We start from the raw sequence: 25,616 nt of genomic DNA, 5'->3' as shown, positions 1-25,616 counted from the left end.
TTTTCCCTGAATTTATATAGATGCCATTAAAATATGAAGTCTTCTACCTATATGGAATTCCTGGTTGAGTGACCTAATATAATTACTATCCACTTTAGTGAATTGAATTATTCTGGTTACTGTTGTCTATTATAAATTTTATTATTTGTGCTTGTTTCTTAGTAAAAAGTTGGAGGCATATTAATGTCAAATCATTCGAATTATGTTTTCTCTGCATACTTTTATGACAATAGAAACATTTAGGCTTTATAATGTTGGCTAAGCCCATATGGTTTTAAAAAGTGGACTAAATGCTATACTCAGGGAATATATATGCTTAATAAAGTTTTAATTTAATTTATAAAAGCTACAGGAAATAGTTTTTTTGTTGTTGTTTAATTTCAACTTTTAGATACAGGGGTTACATATACAGGTTTGTTACATGAGTATATTGCACCTAGGAAATGAGCGTAGTATCCAGTGGGTAGTTTTTCAGTCCCCACCCCCCACCCCTAGTAGTCCGCAGTGTCTATGTTTCCCACATTTGTGTCCACGTGTGCTCAATATTTAGCTTCCGCTTACAAGTGAGAACATGTGGTATTTGGTTTTCTGTTCCTGCGTTGAATCACTTAGGATTATTGCCTCCAGCTCTACCCATGTTGCTGTGAAAGACACAATTGCATTCTTTTTTATGACTGTGAGGAATAGTATTTCTTCATAAAAATAACTTTAATCAGTGATGGGTGCACATGAATGGTTTTCTGAGAACTATCCATTCAGGCTTTTTGTTAATAAAAACTGACACAAAAACCTTGTTTAGAATACAGAATTAGCTTAATATGTGTGGTTTTGTAAATAAAATGTATCAAATGAGACTAATAAAGAACAGTTTTACATGTAAAATGTGAAGATACTTGTTAATTGTTTGAGCTTTCACCAATTTTACGGAGCAAATAACTTAAAAGGTGCCAGATTTATTCATACCATTCTAATGCACCTTTTTTAATCCGTTTATTAATGTTTGCTTGTATACCATGATTAGAGTGTGGATTCTTTTTCTTGTTTAATGTTTTAAATTACTGTTTTGAATATGTTTGGCTTTTAAAAAATAAATAATGTCTTATTATATTACTGTGCTGTGGTTTATTTAGTCATTCCCCAATTTTAAAAATTACTTTTCTCTCTCTAGTTCTCCTTTTGGGTTATTTTTATCAAGAGGATAAATTATTTCAGTTACATTATATTGCATTTCATTACTTTCCTTCTTATTTTTATATTATACATTTTCTCTGTAATAGTTTGTTCTAAGTAGTTAAATGCACTAATCTTCTTTCTGCTGCTATCTTTTTAACATCAGTGTCTTAGTCCATTGGGCTGCTATTGTAAAAAACCAACATAGGCCAGGTGTGGCAGCTCACATAATCCCAGCACTTTGGGAGGCTGAGGTGGGTGGATCGCCTGAGGTCAGGAGTTTGAGACTAGCCTGCCCAACATAGTGAAACCGCGTCTGTACTAAAAATACAAAAATTAGCCGGGCTTGGTGGCTAGCACCTGTAATCCCAGCTACTCGGGAGGCTTAGGCAGGAAAATCACTTGAACCCGGGAGGCGGAGGTTACAGTGAGCTGAGATCGCGCCATTGCACTCCAGCCGGGGCAACAAGAGTGAATCCCTGTGTAAACAAACAAACAAACAAACAAAAACCCAACATCAACTAGGAGGCTTATAAAAAACAATTTTATTTCTTACAGTTTTGAAGGCTGGGAAGTTCAATATTAGGTGCCTGTAGATTCATTATCTGGTGAGGGTCTGTTTTCTGGTTCATAGATGATATCCTCCTACTGTGTCCTCACATAGTAGAAGGGGCAAAGCAGCTCTCAGGGGCCTCATGATCTAATTGCCGTCTATGGGCTCCACTTCTTAATACCATAACATTGGTGACTACAGTTCAACGTATAGTTTGAATACAAAACCCTGCAGACCACAGCTATGAGAAATCGTGACTCACAATCACTATTAGGCTATTCCATTTTTATCTAAAAATGAATATTTTCTTTATTTTTGTGTTGCTTATGGCTTATCATATTAAGATTGTACCTCTATCTGTGCCTTTTTTTTTTCTTTTTTTTATTTTAAGATGGGGTTTCACTCTGTTGCCCAGGCTGGACTTGAACTCCTGGGCTCAAGCAATCCTCCTGCCTCAGCCTCCCCAGTAAGTGGGACTACAGGCACATGTCATTGTGACCAGCTTGGTTTTCTGTTTCGAAATGTGTTTCCCTCTTTTTTTTTTTTTTTGAGACGGAGTCTCGCTCTGTCGCCCAGGCTGGAGTGCGGTGGCCGGATCTCGGCTCACTGCAAGCTCCGCCTCCCGGATTTACGCCATTCTCCTGCCTCAGCCTCCCGAGTAGCTGGGACTACAGGCGCCTGCCACCTCGCCCAGCTAGTTTTTTTTTTTGTACTTTTTAGTGGAGACCGGGTTTCACCGTGTTAGCCAGGATGGTCTCGATCTCCTGACCTCGTGATCCGCCCGTCCCGGCCTCCCAAAGTGCTGGGATTACAGGTTTGAGCCACCGCACCCGGCCTGTGTTTCCCTCTTAAGAGAGAATGTCTGCACTATCTCTCCATTGATTTCCTGGAATCCTTTAGACAATTTTATTTTGTTATATGTGTTCCCAGTTGTGTTACCCTTTTTAAGACCAAATTTGATGGAGGAAGTCCTCTGTTTAGAAACTTCCAAGGGTTCTTACCTAAAATTTCTAGCCCAGATTTCCTTATGCTATATTTTCTGTCCTCCAGTCACAGTATATACTCAGCCCCTAGGCTTTTCTTTTTTGTTTTTCTTGTTGTTTGCAATAGTTTTCTTTTACTCCCCCCTTGCATATCAAATAGGACTGAGTGAATCAAGTGTCAGTCTTCTGAAAAGCATTCTCAGACACTTCTACTTTTCTTTTCCAATGTGTTTTTTTTTTTTTTTTTTTTTTTTTGAGACGGAGTCTCGCTCTGCCACCCAGGCTGGAGTGCAGTGGCCGGATCTCAGCTCACTGCAAGCTCCGCCTCCCAGGTTTACGCCATTCTCCTGCCTCAGCCTCCCGAGTAGCTGGGACCACAGGCGCCCGCCTCGTCGCCCGGCTAGTTTTTGTATTTTTAAGTAGAGACAGGGTTTCACTGTATTAGCCAGGATGGTCTCGATCTTCTGACCTCGTGATCCGCCCGTCTCGGCCTCCCAAAGTGCTGGGATTACAGGCTTGAGCCACCGCGCCCGGCCTCCAATGTGTTTTTTACCCTTATCTGTTCATTATATAGCACTTATACTGTGCCTGACTTTGATGTTAGATTGCTAATTTTTTGATCAAGGATCATGTATTATTCATTATTTTTGCATTGCCAGGATATACTTATCTCAGTAGTAGTTGTTGTTATTATTGTTGTTGTTGTTATTATTATCATTTGAGACAGGGTCTCACTTTGTCACCCAGACTGGAGTGCAGTGGCGCGATCTTGGCTCACTGCAACTTCTGCCTCCCAGGTTCAAGTGATTCTCGTGCCTCAGCCTCCCAAGTAGCTGGGATTACAGCTGCATGCCCATCTAATTTTTTTTTGTATTTTTTGGTAGAGACGGAGCTTCATCATGTTGGCCAGGCTGGCTTTCTCAGTAATTATAAGTGATAGTCAATAAATACAAGAATGGCTGTTGGTTTAAAACTAATTGTTATGTTTTAAGAATGGAGAAAGTATGCATGTGCCCCCTAATTTTATTATATAACAGATGTTGAATTTTGTTACATAGGTTCTCAGCATACTATTTGATTAAAAATTTTAAGCATATTTCAATAGCTCACATCATTTTTATTACAGCAGACATTTTCCTAGTGAAAACTCTACTTGATCTTCATGAATTACTTTTTAGTGTGATGTAGTGGTCTCTTTGTAAGAGTTCATTGAATATTTTGCATCTTTATTGATGAGAGTAGCCATGGTTCCAGTTATCTATTGATGATGCATAACAAACCACCCCAAACTTAGTGATGTGAAACAACAATCATTTTATTATGCCTAATGATTCTTTGGGTCTGGAATTCAGACAGAACTAAGTGGAGATGACTTGTCTCTGCTTTATGATGTCAAGGGCCTTATCTGGGACCATTTGAGTGCCTGGCACTAACACAGTTAGGGACTATAATCATTTGGAAGCTTCTTTACTCATGTTTAGTGCCTGGTCTATAGTGATATGAAGTCTGGGCTTAGCCAGAACTGTTAGCATACTTACAAATGGCCATTCTATGTGGCTAGGGCTTCTTACAGTATGGCGTCTGGGTTTAGAGAGAGTGTCCTGAGAGTAGTGTCCAGTTTGCTAGTGCTCCAAGAGACCAGTGCAGTTGCTGCCTGGCGTTCTGTGGCCTAATTTTGGAAGCATCACTGCATTCTGTACTAGAGAAGATGACATAGACCCTCTTACTGGGGAGCAGCAACGTCCAATAATTTGGGGCCATGTTTTAAAACTGTCATAATCTCTATGATATATTCTTTTGCTGTTTATTGCCTATATCATATTTGGGAAAAATACTGAGCACATTTCTTTTGTTAATTATGTTGATTAATATAAACAAGCTGTTGTAAATACAAAAAAGTAGAAATTAAGTAAAATTTTAGAATAATTCCAGTCTGTCTGAACCAGGTATTTCTTAGATATTTTTCCTCGATTTATCTTTATTGTGTAATCATAGTATCTTTTTTGAACATTAAATTCTACATATTTTAGTCATTGTTTGTACTGGATTTCCTATTTATTGGTGTATAACTTAGAAACATTTCCCTCTCCTAACCTTTTGTTTTTTACGCTAGACGCTAGCTCTTATCATCTTGATTTTATTTAATTTGCTGTATTTAAAAATTGCTTTTTGTTGTTGTTTGTTTGTTTTTTGGAGACAGAGTCTCGCTCTGTTGCCCAGGCTGGAATGCAGTGGTGCGACCTCGGCTCACTGCAACCTTCGTCTCCCAGGTTCAAGTGATTCTTCTGCCTCACCCTTCCGAGTAGCTGGTATTATAGGCATGCGCTACCACACCCAGCTAATTTTTGTATTTTTAGTAGAGACGGGGTTTCACTGTGTTGACCTCTCTAACTCCTGACCTCAAGTGATCCACCGGCCTCAGCCGCCCAAAGTGCTGAGATTATAGGTGTGAGCTACCGCACCCGGCCTAAAAATTAAAATCAGTTTTGTCATTCCCTCTCTTGCCCCCAAATGAATAAAGTATTCCTTTTATTTTTTAGTTCTACCCTATTTTCTTTTTAAAGAAATAACCATATTGAGTTATATTTACCATACTATAAAATTTACCCTTTAGAGTGCAAATTCAGAGTTGTACAGCCTCCATTAGGACATAATTTTAGAATTATTTTATTTATTTTTATTATTATTTTTTGAGATGAAGTCTCACTGTGTTGCCCAGGTTGGGGTACAGTGGTGTGATCTTGGCCCACTGCAACTTCCACCTCCTGGATTCAAGCGATACTCCTGCCTCAGGCTCCTGAGTAGTTGGGATTACAGGCATCCACCACCACGCCTGGCTAATTTTTGTATTTGTAGTAGATACAAGGTTTTACCGTACCATGTCAGCCAGGCTGGTCTCGAACTCTTAACTTCAAGTTTTCCACTCACCTCGGCCTCCCAAAGTTCTGGGATTATAGACATGAGCCAGCACACCTGGCCTGTATTAATTATTTGAAATTCTCTCCTTCCTTTAATGTCACTGAGAAATCACAAGTAATTATACTTGATAGAATTGAGTTCCATAGTTTCCACATTCTTTTCAATGCAAAATAAATAGAATATTGATATGTCATTTTGTGTTATCAGATAGTTGTTTTACTGAATTCAATTCTATTTTATTATTGTTAAAATTGAACTTTAAATTTCAATGTGTAAGTATGTATATTAAAGTAATGTGATACTATATAATCTTAAATTTTATGACTTTATCAGACTTAATTGATTTTGAGAAAATTAGGAGAAGCCAATGATTTTATTTTTTTCCCTCTACTGTAGTCGGTGGTGGATGATTGGATAGAATCATACAAGCATGACCGAGATATAGCACTTCTTGACCTTATCAACTTTTTTATTCAGTGTTCAGGCTGTAAAGGTAAGATATATTTATTTTGAAATCAGCAGCTCTCAAATAGTCACTTCATTGTTCCACCTAAAGAGATGTTGTTAGCACTTTACATGGTAAATAACGCTAAGGCATTATTTGCATCATATCCATACAAAATTTATAAGGAAAAAAGAGCAAAGGACAAAGTAAGAGAGAAAGTCTATTGACCAAGTTTTATTCACATGTGAAAGTTATCTGAAAGCTTAGCAGTTTATAATTGTTATGTTACTTTTATTAGATGTATTTCCCACTTTCAGCATCTGGTTTTAGGAACAAAGAAATGGATTAAGAAGGGAGGAGGAAGATAATGAAGAGATACAGGTTCAGATGACAGGGAATTATACAGTGTAGGGAGTTAAAAAGTGCCATGAATAACAGTGAGTAAGTAAGCAAGCAAGTAAGTTACATTAAGTAAGTTAAATAAGGTATTGATGAAATTGACATTTCTTCTAAAAGGTAAAGAAATTTTGTTGTGTGTAGTGGTGTTACTTTAAAAACATTTGGAACTGGGAATTATGAAAGTACAAAATACAGAAATTTCTTCCCTAAGACAGAAGTATTTAGGACAAACATTTGGCAGGGGGACAAAATTATGTAAGTTGGGGAGTCATATATCCTCATGGATCAATAAATGAGTCAGTCAAGATTACGGGCAGGTTCTGATGTATCTGGTGTCTTCTAATACTTAGCTCATCCTTGAAATTTCAGATGATGCTCAGGCAAATACATTTTATGGAGATTTCTGGGTGTACTTTTTTTTTTTTTAATGAAAGTGGCATCAAAAACAGAGCATTAGAAATGGGAGAGAAGGTTGCTTAAAAATAGATATAAAACATTAAGGTGGTAAAGAATGATTTATTTAAACAAATGCAGAAAACGAATTGTAAGAAGCAATTCAATTCTGCAGTATTCCTTTAAAGATACCGTAATATCTTTGAAAAACAAGTAACATTGGCATTTTGAGTTTGATCACAACATTCAGTGTAGTATGTGTATTAAGTGTTACCTGTCTGTGAGGCCTGAAAGAGACAAATATATTAAATTCTTGAGCCTGTGATCTTTATAATGTCACTAAGGTGTTGAGAAATATAAAAAATTGTCTTAATCATAGTGTATAGAGAGCTGCCTAGTTTACTTCATTTGCCTTAAAAAAGTAGCTTATTTCAATATTAGAAAATTCAGTTGACTTCTGCTCAGAGGAGATGTTGTTGTGATGTTACTATGGTATCCTTAAGGTTCTGAACCAGGTTGACTGTTTAAAGATGAACTCTACTAAAATTATTTTTGCCTATATCCAGTCATTTTTTTATGGGGTAGGATGGATACAAGTACCTGCTTGTTGTGTCATAAAATCAAGGGCTATGTCCTTTCTCATTAAACTCTTTGCAAATAGAAGGTTGAGTGCATACAACTGAATAGGGGCCGGAAATAATGTAACGAGTTGAAATTTTAAATCTTAAGTCTCCCCTTTTATTTTATTTTTTTATTATTATTATTTTTAGAGAGAGTCTTGTTCTTTCACCCAGGCTGGAGTGTAGTGTCGTGATCATGGCTCACTGCACCCTCTACCTCCTGGGCTCAGGTGATCTCCCACCTCAACATCCTGGGTAGCTGGGATAATAGGCTCACGACAACACACCCAGCTAATTTTTTGTTTTTGTTTTTATTTTTTGTGGACATAGGGTTTTGCCATGTTGCCCAGGCCTCAAATTATCCTCTTGCCTCATCCTCCGAAATAGCTGGGGCTACAGGCGTGCACCACCATGCCCAGTTAATTTTTATTTTTTGTGGAGACAGATCTGGCTATGTTGCCCAGGCTGATCTTCAATCTCCTAACCTCAGGCAGTCGTCCCACCTCAGCCTCCAAAGTGCTGGGATTACAGGCATGAGCCACCTTACTGGCATGAGCTATTTTTTTTTTTTAATTTAATTTTTTTTTTTTTTTGTAGAGACAGGTCTTTCTCGTTGCCCAGGCTGGTTTCGATCTCCTAGCCTGAAGAAGTTGTCCTACCTTGGTCTCCCAAAGTACCAGGATTACAGGTGTGAGCCACCACTCCCGCCTGAGTTTCTTAATTAGGCTTCTGAGTTGTAGTTGTTTTTAAAGCAAGGCCACAGAGCATGTTTCCTTTGTCAAATTCATTCCTGTTTTGGCATCAGTTTGTTTACAAATCAGGAGCTTGCTAACTCAACATTTGGACCTTGTCACAAGTGAGTTTGTCAAGATTTCTAAAAACTTAAGGTATTGAAAACTTAAATTGTAAGGTAAATTTGAGCACTGCTGCAGTATTTATCTTGGAATCAGGCAATCTCCATGAAGGGAAATTTACTATATAATCAAAGATAAAGCCATTAATTACTTATACACACAAAATTATTTTGATGTAATTCTTTTATAAATGACTTAGAAACTTCTTTAAGTATACTTATTGTAATTTAACATTTCCTGCAGACCCAAGGTTGTTACAAGCATCAGTTATTTTTCTATAATACAGTGGTGGCTCCTGCAGCTGTTGAAGCATGGAGGGATGTTTAGCCCTATGCTGCTCCTGACTGCTCGGTGGTGATTCTGTGGCCAGTGTTTTCTTCTTTTTTTCCTAGTCAGCTGTCACTTTTCTTTTTTTCTTTCTTTTTCTTTTCTTTTAAGACAGTGACAGGATCTTGCTATATCACTTTTAGATTTACCGGATTTTAGCAGTCTTGGTAAAAAAAAGTCCCCCACATTTTTAAGGCAGCAGGCTCCGGCCTTATGTCCTAATGGTGGCTTCATACCTGCCTCAAAAGTTAAATGAATGGAATTTGTGATGGCTACTTTCTGTTCTGCTTTGAGGTCTTTTTCTGCTTGTTTTTGGGTTTCTGGATGTCTTGTGGTTTATGAGAAGGGGGAGGAGCTTTAGAAATGAGGGGTTGTTGAAAAGTATGCAGTATGTTTGCTTCGAGATATATTTATATGTAAATGTTAATTTCACAGAAATGTTCAGGCCTTTAGTTACTTTTCTTTCTCTAGCATTCCCAGGTATACAGCACCTGGATATGAAGTATGGGAAGGTTTTGAAGAGATATACATGATTCTAGATTAAAACAAAAGCCTTTCAAAAGGTTTTTGAGAGTGTGTGTTCCCCCTCCCCTCCCCTTCCCTCCCCTCCTCTTTTTTTTTTGAGACAGAGTCTCACTGTGTTGCCCAGGTTGGAGTGCAGAGGTGTGATCTTGGCTCACTGCAAGCTCTGCCTCCCAGACTCAAGTGATTCTCCTGCCTCAGCCCCCCAAGTAGCTGGGATTACAGGCACGCACCACCACACCCGGCTAATTTTTGTATTTTTAGTAGAGATGGGGTTTCACCATGTTGGCCAGGCTGGTCTCAAACTCCAGACCTCAAGTGACCCGCCCGCCTCAGCCTCCCAAAGTGCTAGGATTACAGTCATGAGCCACCGCACCCAGCAGAGAGTGTGTTTCTTTAGCCAGATAAATGGTGCTTTCTCCTGAGTTCATCAACTTTTTAAAACAATCATTTGGTTTTGTTTTGTTTTTTTAAGTTGTGGTAAGTAAGGATTCTTCTAGGGTACCACTAGAAATTAATCTTACCCAGATAAGAGGGAGGCAGCATGATTTAGGTAAATAGTCTCAGACAAATTATTTAATTTCTTTTAGCTTTAGCCTAAGCCTTAGTTTCCTCATCTGTGAAGCTGGGATTATGGTTTTACAGCTATGTATATACACAGGCGTGCACACACACACACATGCATGCATATACAGAATATTGCTCTGGTCAGTTGAAAAAATCTATGTTAATTATATCCAGTTCTTATTTATAAATCTCATCTTCCTGTACCAAGACATTCTTCTCTTAGATATTACTATATTTATGGTATTTCTACTGAGAAGACTGGTAAGCAAATAATTCAACAATAAAAACAGGATTTTGAAAATCTAGTATTTACGTTGATTACCCCTGCCCCCATCTCTCTATTTCTCAGTCTGATGCCCCATCAGTGGAAGTTCGTGTATATATCTTCTTACTGCACGCTAGAAATTTCCTTTCTGATGTTTGGTCTCCACCTGACTAATGTTTTACTACTTCTAATGTGCACCCTTTCTTTTTTCCTCTCCCATCCTCCTGTGTAAGATTCTAAAGGTCCTTATCAAATTGTTTCTCTTTGACATAGTTCTTGATTTTCTAGCTTATAACATGTGTGGTTTTTCTGGTGGGAGTGGAGTCAGAGCTATAGCATTTCTTTGGCATTTCCACACATCAGGGCATCAGTTATGTACTACCTTTGACAGTTTACTTCTTTTTCTTTTTGGTATTCTTTAGTTTTAACTTTTAAGTAGATTACAGGCATCTAGGTGGGCGGGAACTACAATTTACTACTTAACTCTTTTAGAGGATGTTAGGATATAGTTACCTTACATGCAATAGCGCTTAATAAAGAAGCTTGACTAAAGTGAACTCTAGCTTTTAACTCTTTTCCTTGTCTTTAGCTTCATCCCCAAGGTTTTAAGTGTTATACTAGATGCTATCTCACTCTTGATAACATATGGTTTATGTTAAAGAGACAAAGCCAATATAAATATTACAGCATGAGTAAAGTAAGTCAGGTAGAAATGGCCAAAGTTAATTGTGTTAGGAAAAAAGATCTGTCAGAAGTGTGGGGCTGTTTTCTTGTGCATATTGAGAATAGATAGCATTTATTTATAGATTAGAGTATCATGGTGAAGATCATTAGGTGATGGTGGAAGAAGTATGCCTTTTATTGTGTAACCATAGACTTCTTAGTGTTAGAGACTTACTTGGAAGTTTTCTTTATTTTTTTTTTTAATCACATCATATATTAACTTCTGACATTTGCAAATTTCAGGAGTTGTCACAGCAGAAATGTTTAGACATATGCAGAACTCTGAGATAATTCGAAAAATGACTGAAGAATTCGATGAGGTAACTTACTACCTTAAGTGTTTTGATAACTTATACATGTTTATCTTGACTTATTTTTGAAAGTATTATTAAATTGTAAGCATTAGGCTGGGCACGGTGGCTCATGCCTGTTATCCCACACTTTCAGAGGCCAAGGCAGGCAGATCACCTGAGGTCAGGAGTTCGAGACCAGCCTGACCAATATGGTGAAATCCTGTCTGTACTAAAAATACAAAAAAATTAGCCAGGTGTCGTGGCGTGCACCTGCAGTCCCAGCTACTTGGGAGGCTGAGACAGGAGAATTGCTTGAACCTGGGAGGTGGAGGTTGCAGGGAGCCGAGATCACGCCACTGTACTTCAGCCTGGGCAACAGAGCGAGACTCCGTCAAAAAAAAAGAAAAAAGAATTGTAAGCATTAATGTTGTAAATAAGAGCTTTGGCATTAGATTTAATCAAATGATGCCTGTGCGACCTTTGGCAGGTCGTTGTCTTAGTATCAGTTTTTTGGTTTTTTTTTTTCTTTTTTCCTGATACAGAGTCTCGCTCTGTTGCCCAGGCTGGAGTGCAGTGGCATGATCTCGACTCACTGTAACCTCCGCCTCCCGGGTTCAAGCAATTTTCCTACCACAGCCTTCCAAGTAGCTGGGATTACAGGCACCCGCCACCACTCCTGAATAATTTCTGTATTTTTAGTAGAGATGGGGGTTGAGTGGTGTGGGTTTACCATGTTGGCCACTCTGGTCGTGAACTCCTGACCTCAAGTGATCCGCCCACCTTGGCCTCCCAAAGTGCTGGGATTGCAGCAGGTAGGCGCCACTGCATCTGGCCAGTATCAATTTCATTATCTGTAAAATGGGCCTAATAGTACTTTACTCATAAGGCTGTTACGAACATTGAATTGAGTAATGTTTGAAAATTGCTTAACATTTTACAGTTCCCAGAACATAGCAAGAACTTAATAAATGGTAGTTATTATTGCCAAAAATGAAAATTTCAAGGAAGAATATAAGAACATATCCTGGAATGTTGTAAAAGGAAGATTTCAGCAATATTTAGGGAACCTGATAGCTAGGGCAAAGGAGTATATAGATATTTTTATTGTTTAAAAGCTCTTAAGAACAACAAAGATTACCTATTAGTTTAGACTGAGTTGTCCCCCACTTACCTCCCTAGGGCTAGATTGAGTTGATTCTTTATTACAGTGAGCTCTTTGAAGTGTCGTTACCAATAAATACATATATAGATTTATTATAAATTAAGCTTCTTCAAGGAAGGAATTTGGGCTTGTTTGGGTCACTGCTGTATTTCAGCGCCAGTAGCTTTACTCTTCCAAAATTTTTCACTGTGGGTTTTCAAGTAGAAAACCTTGTCTGATTTGAGTTTTATTTGGTCTTTTTTTTCTTGCTTACTCTGATGAAGGAGCGTTGAACTATTATTCTAAAAGATAGATGAGTTAAAATGGCTTTGATGATCCCTATGTGCTATTAATCACTCCCCAAGTAGTTGAGAAGTAATTTTGAATAGTGGTATTTTTTACCCTTTTAATATTAAATGTTTTAGTGAGAACTTTCTCACTAAAAGGAAACAGCTATTTGAGATGATTGTCCTGAAATATGATTTGAAAATGTCAGCAAACCAAGTTGCTAACAATTAAGATGCTGTATTTCAATATAGTCACTAAATTAGCTAATCAGAAAATACCAAGAAAACTCTTTTGTGGAATATCAGGACCTTGTTCTTAGATGAGACTCAACTGCACTTACATGTGACATGACTTAAGATTTTAAAAAATGTTCTGTTAACAAAAATTAATTTTTAAAATTTACTAAACTGTACTGATAAAATTACCTTACATCTCTAGGATGCTCTTGTCAGAGACCATTACTTTTAGATGTTCTATATGGTATTGGTCTCTGCTTTTATTTCTGAGTATTTTATTGTTTTTAATGATTTGTGGAGAATCTCAATGTACCCTGAGACTAGAGAATGCCTTCTTGTGCAAAGGAAAACCAGAGTACCAGTCTTCCAAGGCATTACTAGCTACATTTCCATTTCTTTAAAAAATTATGATTGTTTATATCTGTTGACTGTGTGATGTATTTGAAGCTAATGTTTTGTTGATTTATATATCATCATTTTATTAGATTGAGAATATGATTTCCATCATTTTGAATCTATTTAAAAATATAATTTTGGTTTGGTTTGGGTTTGCTTTTGCTTTGTATCTGTGCTTATCACAAGGATGTTTTGCTTTGATGAGAGAGGCTTTTAAAATTTTTAACCTGAGTAATTAGTATATATTTTCATTGGTTAAAGTGAATTCAGAATACCTATTTTGATCTTAAAGAGCCAGAGTATTCAGAGGTACCCCTACCTTTATATATTGTTCTCTTGCCTACTTTGAGGATTTATTGGAGAAGAAAGGTGAGAGATACCTATTCATGCTTTTGTCTAGGGTATTTCAAAAGCAAGTGGTATGTTAAGTCATACATTCTAAATGAAATTGCTGTTTTAAATTTTTGTTTTAGGATAGTGGAGATTATCCACTTACCATGGCCGGTCCTCAGTGGAAGAAGTTCAAATCCAGTTTTTGTGAATTCATTGGTGTGTTAGTACGGCAATGTCAATATAGTATCATATATGATGAGTATATGATGGATACAGTCATTTCACTTCTTACAGGATTGTCTGACTCACAAGTCAGAGCATTTCGACATACAAGCACCCTGGCAGGTCAGTATTTAGAAATTTCGTCTTAGATTTGAGATGAAAAAGATTCTCATTGAAAGAGAAAGGAAATAACAGAGATACAAATTAATTAATTTTATTTATAAAGTGACCACTAAGAGGACAGTCCCCTCATCCCTCCTGCGAATTACTGGTAATGGGATGGTAATTTCAGTTTCGATTTTGTGAAGGTATACTATAACTAGTATATGGTGATTTTCTTGTATACTATGCATACTGTGCCACAGCAGGGGAGAATGGGACGATAGGTATGCATTGGATTATTGAAAAATACTATGCCACAAGAAGGGAAAATTGGATGATAGGTATGTATTGGGTTTTTGAAAGATATGTTACCAGGGAAGATATTGACAGCAGATTTGGAGATATCATCACAGTCATTCTGGATATGTGATCCTGATGACCATATAGTTTGTCTTTGGTGTGCATTGCCTCTCCAGGTAGGATAGACCCTACTGGATGATGCCTATTCTTTCAGTCACACTGCAAAAAGTTGATTTCTCTTAGTTTCTGGGTAACTTTAGGCTGGGGCAAATTCTTTGTTCTTTAAAGTTTAATTAAATGAGGTATATTTTTATACCTCATAAAATCTATTAGTTTCTCTTTTGTGCTTAAGGTGAAATTGGTGATACACTGTTTTTGAATATGTTGTTTTTGAGTTTCAATAAATAAAATAGGCACTGTTATGATAGTATTCTGAATCTTCTGAATCTTAATGATATTTTGATTTTTAACTAAAAAACTTCATATTCTCTGTGGTTTGTTTTTCATTTAGAAGATTTTCTCAAATGATTAAATCTATGATTAAAGATATGCTTCTAAGTCCTTCATTATTAAAGAGAAAATGCAGTTTCCTATATGTTGCTTTTGTTTTTACGTTTGAAGTCAGAAAACATGAATGTGATCTTGCTTTATGCACTTAAGGTAGCAATGTCAAGAACTTGATGGCTAAAGTAAATTGAAACAAAGATTATGGTGCAAGATGGGTACTTGTAGATCAGAGTGACAAACTGGATTGCTGGGAGCATGAAATTAACTTAGAGCAGAAAATTGGGAAATCTTTCTTTAAGAGAGCCAATAGCCACAAATTTAAGATGTAATTTTATTGTTGTTATATCGTGCACTGCACTAAGTCTGAGAAGCAGTCTGGAGTAAGCTAAAGAAAGCAAAAAGTGATCAGATCTTTCAGTTAATAAATTTTAAATCCCAGGCAATAAGAATCTTTTATCAGGAGTAAGAGTTTAGTACAGAAGGTAGAGATCTGGAGGAAGTTTTATGAAAAAGCACTTTAATTAAGTGACATTTTGCCCTTTATACTTTTGACTTTCCATGGAGATCTGTTCACAATTTCATCAGTCATGTTATAGAGTAAAATGAAAGGAAAGCACCTCAACATTTTCATAAAATATAATTTGATGTAAAGCCATCAAGTTCCTTTTAATTACTGAGATAGCTAAATAACTTCTGTGTGAACTAAAATTTACTTAGAAGGTGAATTATGATCTATGAAAATGATTATTTTAGGGAACATGTTATAGAATAATGGAATTTAAGGATAGTCTGGAGTCAGATTGCCTTGGTTTAAATCCTGATTTGACTGCTTAGATGAACTGAGGCAAATTTTAAAATTTCCCTGAGCTTCAATTTTGCCATGAATGAAATGGGTATAATACTTTTGAGAGGGCCATTGTGAGGATTAGGAGATAATTCCTGAAAAGCTGTTTTATTTTTTGTTATTTTATTGTTGTCATTTGTAGCAGCTGCATTTTTCTTTTGTTAGAAGCAGATTAGCTCATTTCTGCTTAATTTTTCTATTTGATCTTAAATTATAAATTTTTGTATCTGTTAGATTAATTTCACCATACTTTTACTCTTTAAAAAATAGCTATGAAGTTGATGACAGCTTTGGTGAATGTGGCACTAAATCTTAGCATTAATATGGATAATACACAAAGACAATATGAAGCAGAACGGAATAAAATGATTGGAAAACGAGCCAATGAGAGGCTAGAACTCCTTCTACAAAAGCGGAAAGAGGTAAACTTTTATATTGAATATTTAGGCTATTGTGTGACCAACTTGGTCACCATTAATTAGTATATAACTTTGCTAGTGGCTCAGATAATTGTTTTTGAAATATTTAAATGTAAATAACATTTCAAACTATTTGCCCAACAAAATTCTGATGAATATCCATGCCAACAATACTGTTTTCTTATTTTCAGTCTGCGTGGACTACTATTAAGAGTAATGGGCTTTAAGTAAGGGGACTGGGGTTAGTCTGACAAGTTGTTTTAAGCTTTAGTATTATTCATCTCTACGGTGAAAAACCTTTTGTCAGGATGAAAAGAGGTTGCACAATTAAAATCACTTTGAAAAATAAAATCACTTTGAAAAATAGCATAAGCTGTTTATTACTATCTAAATCAGTGTTTTTTATACAGTAGAAGGCATTTGTTTAACATTAATGACTGACCACCAAATTCAACTTTGAATGAGGAAAATAATTTTTTCAGCCTTATGCAAAATAACAGTAAATGAAATCTTTTGATGCTGCGGCTGTAATTTAAATTCTTTCTTCATTGGTGATAAACTATTTTGCTGTCTCATAATGGAGATGTTTGTTGTCATATCAAATAGGCAAAGTCTGATTTTTCAAAAATATTAGTAATGCAGTTGAGTTCAATAGTTATTGTGGTAATCTATGAATTATTGACCTGATTCTGAATTTCTTTGAGGGGGGAAATTAGTAGCTAATTTTAAATTGGTTATTTCCAAAATAGTTAATAGCTTTAAAGCATATCCAGACTCAAGAAAACTAAGAAAAATCGTGCTCATATTTCCCCCATGTCTAAATTCCTCATCTTTTTCATATAATTTGAAATAAAGTATTGATACTTTTCCCCTTAATTTATGTATATGCTATATAATAAGTGATATGTAGTAACAATAAACTACAGATTTCTTTACAGTGCCTTTTTTTTTTTGGAGGCAGAATCTCACTCTGTTTCCTAGGCTAGAGTGCAGTGGCACTATTTCGGCTCACTGCAACCTCCACCTCCCAGGTTCAAGCTCCTGCCTCAGCCTCTTCAGTAGCTGGGATTATAGGCTTGTGCCACCATGCCTGGCTAATTTTTGTATTTTTAGTAGAGTCGGGGATTTGCCACATTGGCCAGGCTGGTCTCGAACTCCTGACCTCAAGTGATCAGTCTGTCTTGGCCTCCCCAAGTGCTGAGATTACAGGCATGAGCCACTGCATCCGGCCTTCTTTACGGTTCTTTAGTGGAAATTTATGAGCATTAGGAAAAAAATTAATCTACTAGCTAAATATTAAAATCCCATTCAAGTATTTCAGGTATTAAGGAACTTTACCTGATAATATAACTGTTAATTTTTCTGTATGGTTACTGTTGTCTAGTAAAATTCAAAATTCACCAGAATACTGGGGAATTCTGCTTTTCTCGTGCTTATAACAACTTACAGGTGTTCATTTGGTTGTCTTCCTTTACAATTGAAAAGAAATGATGTGTTTTTTACAGCTTCAGGAAAATCAAGATGAAATAGAAAATATGATGAATGCAATATTTAAAGGAGTGTTTGTACATAGATACCGGTAAGTTATGACAGTTTTTTCTTAAATAGCACTATATAATTTCTACTCAGCAAGTTTGCATATTTAGTGGTGTAGGGCATCTAAATTAGTGGGAAGAATGTTACAGTAAAATCAATGTTAGACTCTAAACTGTGCCACTGAGTCATTCTGGGCAAGTTATTTAACTCCTGTGAGTTTGGTGTTTCCCATCTGAAAAGTGGATAATGCTTAACCCATAGAAGTTACTGCTATTTGGAGTCAGGCTACACAATACTTAATTGCCTTTGGATGCGCTATGTTAGTAGAACCTGCACATGCTGACTCTTGACTCTCTTACCTTCCATTGAATATCAGTGGGAAAAATTGGATAGGTTAAAGTGAGATGTTTTCTTCTGCTGTTTTGAATGAACAGAGGAAAGAAATAGTAATCTTATTAAATTTCTGCTGTAACCTATTCTTAAATTTTGGTAGTATTTTTATTCAGCTTCTTTCACATATCCTCAACTTGGCAGTTACTGAATCAGGTTAATGTTTGCTTTGTAATGTCTCCATGTCCATTCTTACCTTTCACTTCTGTTGTCACCATTACCTTAGTCTGTTTCCTCATTCTCATGCCTAGAGATTATTGCAGTTTTGCCAAAATATCCTTTTATTGCGTTATTCCTCTGCCTTTCATGACTCACCAGTACTTACAAGATAAATTTAAAATCATTTATTCTAACATTCAAATCCCAGTTGAACTTGGCCTCAGTGTAATGTGTAAATAATTCTTACCTGGAAATTATGCTGTAGCCAGACAAATGTCCCTGCTGTCTTCTGAACACACCGTGCCCAGCAGGTGTGAGCAAAGACTGGGATATGGTATGGTATAAAAGGTGGGGATGGGATTTTGTTTGTAGTTTTATATAATTTTAAGTATTTATGTGTTGATAATTATGCTTTGCCATCTAGACTGTAAGCTTTTGGCATTCAGGCCCATGCTTCATTTATATTTTTTTAATCTCTAGTAATACTTAAGATAGCGTCATATTCATAGTAGATCTGAAGTACTTGGCATCTCTTGAATAAACCATAAGTTTTGTGGTATATTGGCACTAATTATGCATCGTTTTTCCTTCCTCCATTCAGTGATGCAATAGCTGAAATTCGAGCTATATGCATTGAAGAGATTGGCATTTGGATGAAGATGTATAGTGATGCCTTTCTTAATGACAGTTATTTAAAATATGTTGGTTGGACTATGCATGATAAGGTAAGATGTGCCCTTCAGACTGCTTCTTTCTACACATCGGCGTGGCTGCCTGCAACTCTCATTCATGAGTTATCTGCCTGTCTGTATACCTGGTGACACATTTCTGTAAGCCTCCCCTTTATTGTTTTCTGTCTTCTCTGTAAAAACTTACTTTCTGTCACATAAAGTCTGCTAGATATTTTTGAATCCTGGCCACTGATTTAAACATTAATGGTGAATCAGTTTTTTGCTGAAATATTACAATCATGAAGGTGGTAGGAGTGAGACATTTCTTAGGGCACAAAGAAGAACCATTACTCTGTTGTTATCTGAGAGCTATATACTTAAAAAAAATTCTTCATTTTTGATCTTCTCTTTTGACAAACCTGTTTCTTAGCCAGATTATACCTTACAGCTTGGTTTCTGACCTTTTTAATATGTTTTCATTAAACTACCATTCTCTTAGGCTGCCTCTTCACTTGCCTTGAAGAAGTTAATTGTATATAATTGTTTCCAAACATTACTTTCCATAGTGGAAAATATACTGTGACACATGCTTCTATTGTTTTTCACAATAGTTTTGTTCTGAACAAATTTTCAAAAATTATCCTTTGAACTTCAGAAACAGTAACCCCATAGGTATTTAGTTGTAAATGTATGTACTGATTACTATTTTTGCATTATCAAAGATGATAGTTTCTGAAGGAATGCTATGGTATGAAACGTTTAAAATTTTAAAGTAGAAAATATTGTATACATCTTGAATATTGAAGTTGAGAATACATAGAGTTTTAATTCATTGTCTTCTTTTTTTTAGCAAGGTGAAGTAAGACTCAAATGTCTTACTGCTCTACAAGGGCTTTATTATAACAAAGAGCTTAATTCCAAACTGGAACTTTTTACGAGTCGGTTCAAGGTTAGTATTACTTAAGAATTTACAAATAACTTGTCATTTGCAAACACTTTTCTATTGCTTTCTTTTTAAAAATATTTTAATTTTTTTGTCCTTAGGATAGAATTGTGTCTATGACCCTTGACAAAGAATATGATGTTGCAGTACAAGCAATAAAATTACTCACTCTTGTTTTACAGTAAGTATGTATTTGTTGCATATTTGCACTAATGTTCAGATATCTTTTTTTTTTTTTTGAGACGGAGTCTTGCTCTGTCACCCAGGCTGGAGTGCAGTGGCCGGATCTCAGCTCACTACAAGCTCTGCCTCCCAGGTTTACGCCATTCTCCTGCCTCAGGCTGCTGGGACTATAGTCACCCGCCACCTCGCCCGGCTAGTTTTTTTGTATTTTTTTTTTAGTAGAGACGGGGTTTCACCATGTTAGCCGGGCTGGTCTCGATCTCCTGACCTCGTGATCCACCCGTCTCGGCCTCCCAAAGTGCTGGGATTACAGGCTTGAGCCACCGCACCCGGCCAATGTTCAGATATCTAAATAATACATTAGAGTATTTGGTTCAAACTCATCTAGGTCTAAATTTTAGTAATGGAGTTTTTACAGCTAGAATTTGAATTTCTTCATGTATAGCTGAGAAAACACAGGAAGAAGAAACCGTAGAATATGGAAATTCTAACCGAGTTAGGAATTCATGTGTTCCCATTCTCTTGGCTGATTTCTTTCCTATTTTTCTGTTTCTGATGCTCTTGAAATAAGTTAAGCACATCAGTGTATTAAAAAACATGCTTATTATATTTTGTTACACTTTTAGAGTATGAGCATTTATAAGAATGTCTCTGTTATACTTATAGCACTTTTAAACAGTCTGAATTTAAGACCTATTCTATGTTAATATCTGATAGTGATGTTATGTTATTCATATTTTTCCTTTTTAAAAAATGGTAGTAAAATATAGATTATGTAAAATCCACCATTTTAACCATTTTAAAGTATGGTTTACTGGCATTACCTATATTTACGTTGTTGTACAACTGCCACCACTATCCATCTTCAGAACTTTCTCATCACTTTATTGTGGAGCTCTGTACCCACTAAATACTGATTCTCCATTGTCCCCTTCCCCCAGATCCTGGTAACCACTGTTTTATTTTCTGTCTCTATGAACTTGCCTATTCTAGATATTTCATATAAGTGGAATCATACAATATTTGTTCTTTGCATCTGGCTTATTTCACTTGGCATAATTTCTTTTTTTTTTTTTTTTTTTTTTGAGACGGAGTCTCGCTCTGTCGCCCAAGCTGGAGTGCAGTGGCCGGATCTCAGCTCACTGCAAGCTCCGCCTCCCGGGTTCACGCCATTCTCCTGCCTCAGCCTCCGAGTAGCTGGGACTACAGGCGCCCGCCACCTCGCCCGGCTAGTTTTTTTTTTGTATTTTTTAGTAGAGACGGGATTTCACCGTGTTAGCCAGGATGGTCTCGATCTCCTGACCTCGTGATCCGCCCGTCTCGGCCTCCCAAAGTGCTGAGATTACAGGCTTGAGCCACCGCGCCCGGCCACTTGGCATAATTTCTTCAAGTTTCATACATTATTATAGCATGTACTCCTGTTTATAGCTGAATATTTCACTGTATGTATATTCCACATTTTATTTATCAATTTTTGCATTGATGGAGATTTGGACTGTTCCCACCTTTGGTTATTGTCAGTAATGCTGCTATGAACATAGATGTGCAAGTATCTGTTTGAATCTCTGCTTTCAGTTGTTTTATGTATACCCAGAAGTGGAATTGCTGGATCGTATGGTAATTCTGTTAAATTTTTTTTTGAGGAACCGCCATAATACTTTCCACAAAGCTTGGACTGTTTTACATTCCCACCAGCAATGTACAAGATTTCCAATTTCTTTTCTTTTCTTTTCTAAGATGGATAGAGTCTCGCTGTGTTGCCCAGGTTGGAGTGCAGTGGCATGATCTCGGCTCACCACAACCTCCACCTCCCGGGTTCAAGCGATTCCCCTGCCTCAGCTTCCCGAGTAGCTGGGATTACAGGTGCCTGCTACCATGCCTGGCTAATTTTTGTTTTTTTAGTAGAGACGAAGTTTCACCATGTTGGTCAGGCTGGTCTCGAACTCCTGACCTCAGGTGATCCACCCGCCTCGGCCTCCCAAAGTGCTGGGATTACAGGCATGATCTACTGCACCCGGCCAAGATTTCCAATTTCTGTACGTCCTCACCAGCACTTGTTTTCTGCATTTCAGGATAAATATTTATCAGGTGATGTCTCTATACCAAGCACTTGGGTAGTATGTTGAGAGAGTTAAAAATCAGAGTCTTCTCATTTCAAAATAATACAATTTTTTATAAAAATATCTAGAAATAAGAAATCTACCAGATATATGCAAAGAAACATTAATAAAATGCAACTAAGGGACATAAAAGAACCTTGAATTTGGAAAGCTAACCTAGGAAAACTCAGTATTTAAAGGCTCTGTAATCTTCCTATTCTCTATATTTACCACAATGTAAATAGTAAAGGCAAAGGATTTTTTTTTTTTTTTTGCCATAGCAAGCAAATTGTGACATTTCATATGGAAAATTTATCATGTAAGAGTTGCCAGAAGAGTATGATACAAACTAATGAGTGAGGACTAGCCCAATATAATTTTAAGTCATGTATTATAAAATCATAGTAATTTAAAAATTTTGGTCCTGGTGCATGAATAGACAAAAAAGATCAATGAAGCAGAATAAAAATAGAGATAAACACATATGCATCAATAAAATGACCATGTAAGGCTTTTATGAGCATGACACAAAAGCTAGATATAAAAAGATCAGTGAATTAACTATATAAAAACCTAAAAATGTCTGTATGGCATAAAATACCATAAACTCAGAAAACTCAGATTGAGCAAGATATTTTTGCATCAAAGGAGTTAATTTCTGCACATCAATTAAAGAAATCTGTAATAATAGGAAAACAGTCAAATATTATGGATCAGATCATTGATAGAAAAGTACGAATTTAAACATGAGAAGATGTTGGGCCACACTTATAAACATATATATTAAAGTGAGACTTTTACATCTGTTTGCTTGGCAAAGATAGAAAGTGTTTGGTAATTACACTATATTGTTGAGGCTATGCCATAACAGGCCCTTTTACATTGTCGATGGGAGTATAAATTGGTCTAAGCTCCTTGGAGAAAAACTTGACAGTATCTGTCAGAATTTCAAATGCTCATGTTCTCTAACAAAGCATTGTTTGTAATAGCAGAATTTTGAAAACAACCAAGGGTGCATATCAATAGAGGAAGAATTGGCCAGGCGCGGTGGCTCACGCCTGTAATCCCAGCACTTTGGGAGGCTGAGGTGGGCGGATCACGAGGTCAAGAGATCAAGACCATCCTGGCTAACACCGTGAAATCCTGTCTCTACTAAAAAATACAAAACAAATTAGCCGGGCATGGTGGCGGGCGCCTGTAGTCCCAGCTACTCGGGAGGCTGAGGCAGGAGAATGGCATGAACCCGGGAGGCAGAGCGTGCAGTGAGCCAAGACCGAGCCACTGCACTCCAACCTGGGTGACAGAGCGAGACTCCGTCTCAAAAAAAAAAAGATAGAGGAAGAATTAAATTAGTATGTAAGATAATAGCAAATATAAGCACTTTATATGGATAATTTCATTTAATACTATAGCTCAGTGAGATGGTAGTGGTTATTCCCATTTCTGTGAATCGGACAACATTGCAGTAATTAAAAAGAAGGTAGTTCTACAGATATTGACAATTCAGGGAATTCACTTACCATGGAATTTCTTGAGCAGTCTGTTAACTGTTGCATTCTTTATTTAATTTTTAATTATATTTTAAAATCATAAATGTTATATACACATGTTGTATATAAAATTTTTGAAAGAATTCTGAAATAAAGTATGCTACATATATTTCTATAGCTTCTTTCCCACCATCCTCCATAGTACACTAGAAGCATCTTATTTCTGTCTTTTTTTTTTTGGGAGACAGAGTCTTGCTCTGTCGCCCAGGCTGGAGTGCAGTGGCACAATCTCGGCTCACTGCAAGCTCCGCCTCCCGGGTTCATGGCATTCTCCTGAGTCAGCCTCCTGAGTAGCTGGGACTACAGGCGCCCGCCACCACGACCAGCTAATTTTTTGTATTTTTAGTAGAGGCGGGGTTTCACCGTGGTCTCTATCTCTTGACCTCGTGATCCGCCCGCCTCGGCCTCCCAAAGTGCTGGGATTACAGGCGGGAGCCACCGCGCCCGGCTTCTGATATTTTTTATCAAAGATAATAGACATAGCCATTTATGTTGATTTTCAGCCATCTATATACCTAATAATTTAAATTTCTTAGAAACGTTCCTTTTCAAAAAGTTAAAATGAGTGAACTTCTGTAGAATTACAATACTTTAACTTGTTTGATTCAGTGTTTTTTTGTTTTGTTTTTTAGAGACAGGGTCTTGCTCTGTCACCCAGGCTGGAGTGCAGTGGTGTGATCACGGCTCACACTCCAGACTCGCCCTCCCAGGCTCAATCCATCTTCCCACCTCAGCCTCCTAAGTAGCTGGGACTATAGCTACTGTAGTCCCACCATGTCCGGCTAATTTTTTTTCTTTCCGTTTTTTTGTAGAGATGAGGTCTCATGTTGCCCAGGCTAGTCTCAAACACCTGGGCTCAAGTGATCCACCCACTTCAGCCTCCCAAAGTGCTGGGATTACAGGTGTGAGCCACCACACCCAGCCTGATTCAGGGTTATTTTGTTAAAAACACACGAGTTATTTTTCCAAGAACAATCTGATATTATATAAAGAGCAATTGAAATCAATGTGCTTTTGAAACTTGAATTTTAACAATTTAGTATCTTTTTCTCTCAAAAAGAAGTAATACTTCTTAGACATCAGACTTCTGGAAGCTTTCAGCACAACAGAAAACCAAAAAGAGGATCTGTGTGCTTCAACTATCCAGTCTTCTTAGGCTTTTTTCCTCTGGCAGTGGTCCTATAATTTGAATTTATATATAATGGTAAAAACCTAGATTATATATTACAGTAGACTAGAAGCATATTGGGAGAGAAAGACCTGCCAGGGGCCAGGAATTTAAATGCAGTTGCAAGGGAAGAATTCACAGCGTTTACCCTGGGGTACTGTGGTTGATGGGCCTTAATAATGATTATGATTATCGAAAATATTTTGTTAGGCTTATTTTATTCTTTAAGGATAAGAAAAAGAAAATGAACATTACATTTTAGTAAGATTTTTTTTCCCCCAGTGATTGCAATTAAAGATCTTTGGCACTTAGATTTTAGTTATTTGGGAAAACCACTTGCATTGCCTTATATGGTGTTCAGTACATGGTGGATGAAGCATTCTTGATGGATGTGATATAAGTGAGACATTAGTATATTTTGATGTAATGTTGTGACTTAATATTACTATGAAATATAAGCAAAGTATTATATTATCTGTGATTTTTAACTCTAAGCTCTTAGCTTGCTGCCCCTTTACTTTCTATATCAGTTTTCATTATTTTGTCTTCCTCTTCTGTTAGCATCCACGTGACATAATTCTCTTAAATGTTAGTTTACCTTCTGCATTCACTTTTAATTTTACCTGCCATTTATCTTTGATAGATTTTGGTAGATGGTGATTAAATAAGCTTGATTTTTTTTTTTTCCTTTAACACGAATTTGTGAAACTTTACAACTTTATAAAAGTATGAGCATAAATTTTGGTACTGTTAATATGCTTAGAATTATGACGTTACTAAAAGTACCTGTTACTGCTTATTTCTTAGGAGTAGTGAAGAAGTTCTTACTGCAGAAGATTGTGAAAATGTCTATCACCTGGTTTATTCAGCTCACCGGCCAGTAGCAGTAGCAGCTGGAGAATTTCTCTTCAAAAAGTAAATCTATAGTTCTGTTACTCATTTTCTGAGGCATACTTTCATAACAGTAATTTGTTATGTTACACTTGACATTAAGATTTTATATATAATATATATATATAACTTATTTTAAAAATTACTACAGATCGTATCGAAGCTTTCACATTTTGCTTTTTCCTTTAACAGTTTAGATTTCTCC

The 25,616-nt window shown here is 36.6% G+C and overlaps 1 protein-coding gene across 1 annotated transcript in view; it reads left to right on the top strand.

The window, feature by feature from the left end:
* Positions 1-25,616, top strand: part of STAG2 (stromal antigen 2) — a 143,750-nt gene that overhangs the window by 73,621 nt on the left and 44,513 nt on the right. The window contains 9 exon segments of the mRNA XM_033201202.1: positions 6,022-6,118; positions 10,984-11,060; positions 13,568-13,772; positions 15,673-15,824; positions 17,327-17,400; positions 18,508-18,631; positions 19,428-19,526; positions 19,622-19,701; positions 25,328-25,435. Of these exon segments, the coding sequence (XP_033057093.1) occupies positions 6,022-6,118; positions 10,984-11,060; positions 13,568-13,772; positions 15,673-15,824; positions 17,327-17,400; positions 18,508-18,631; positions 19,428-19,526; positions 19,622-19,701; positions 25,328-25,435 (1,016 nt within the window).

This window comes from Trachypithecus francoisi, unplaced genomic scaffold (genome assembly GCF_009764315.1).
Source record: "Trachypithecus francoisi isolate TF-2019V2 unplaced genomic scaffold, Tfra_2.0 Lachesis_group6, whole genome shotgun sequence".
Taxonomy (NCBI): domain Eukaryota; kingdom Metazoa; phylum Chordata; class Mammalia; order Primates; family Cercopithecidae; genus Trachypithecus; species Trachypithecus francoisi.
This window is presented reverse-complemented; position numbering and strand designations above follow the sequence as displayed.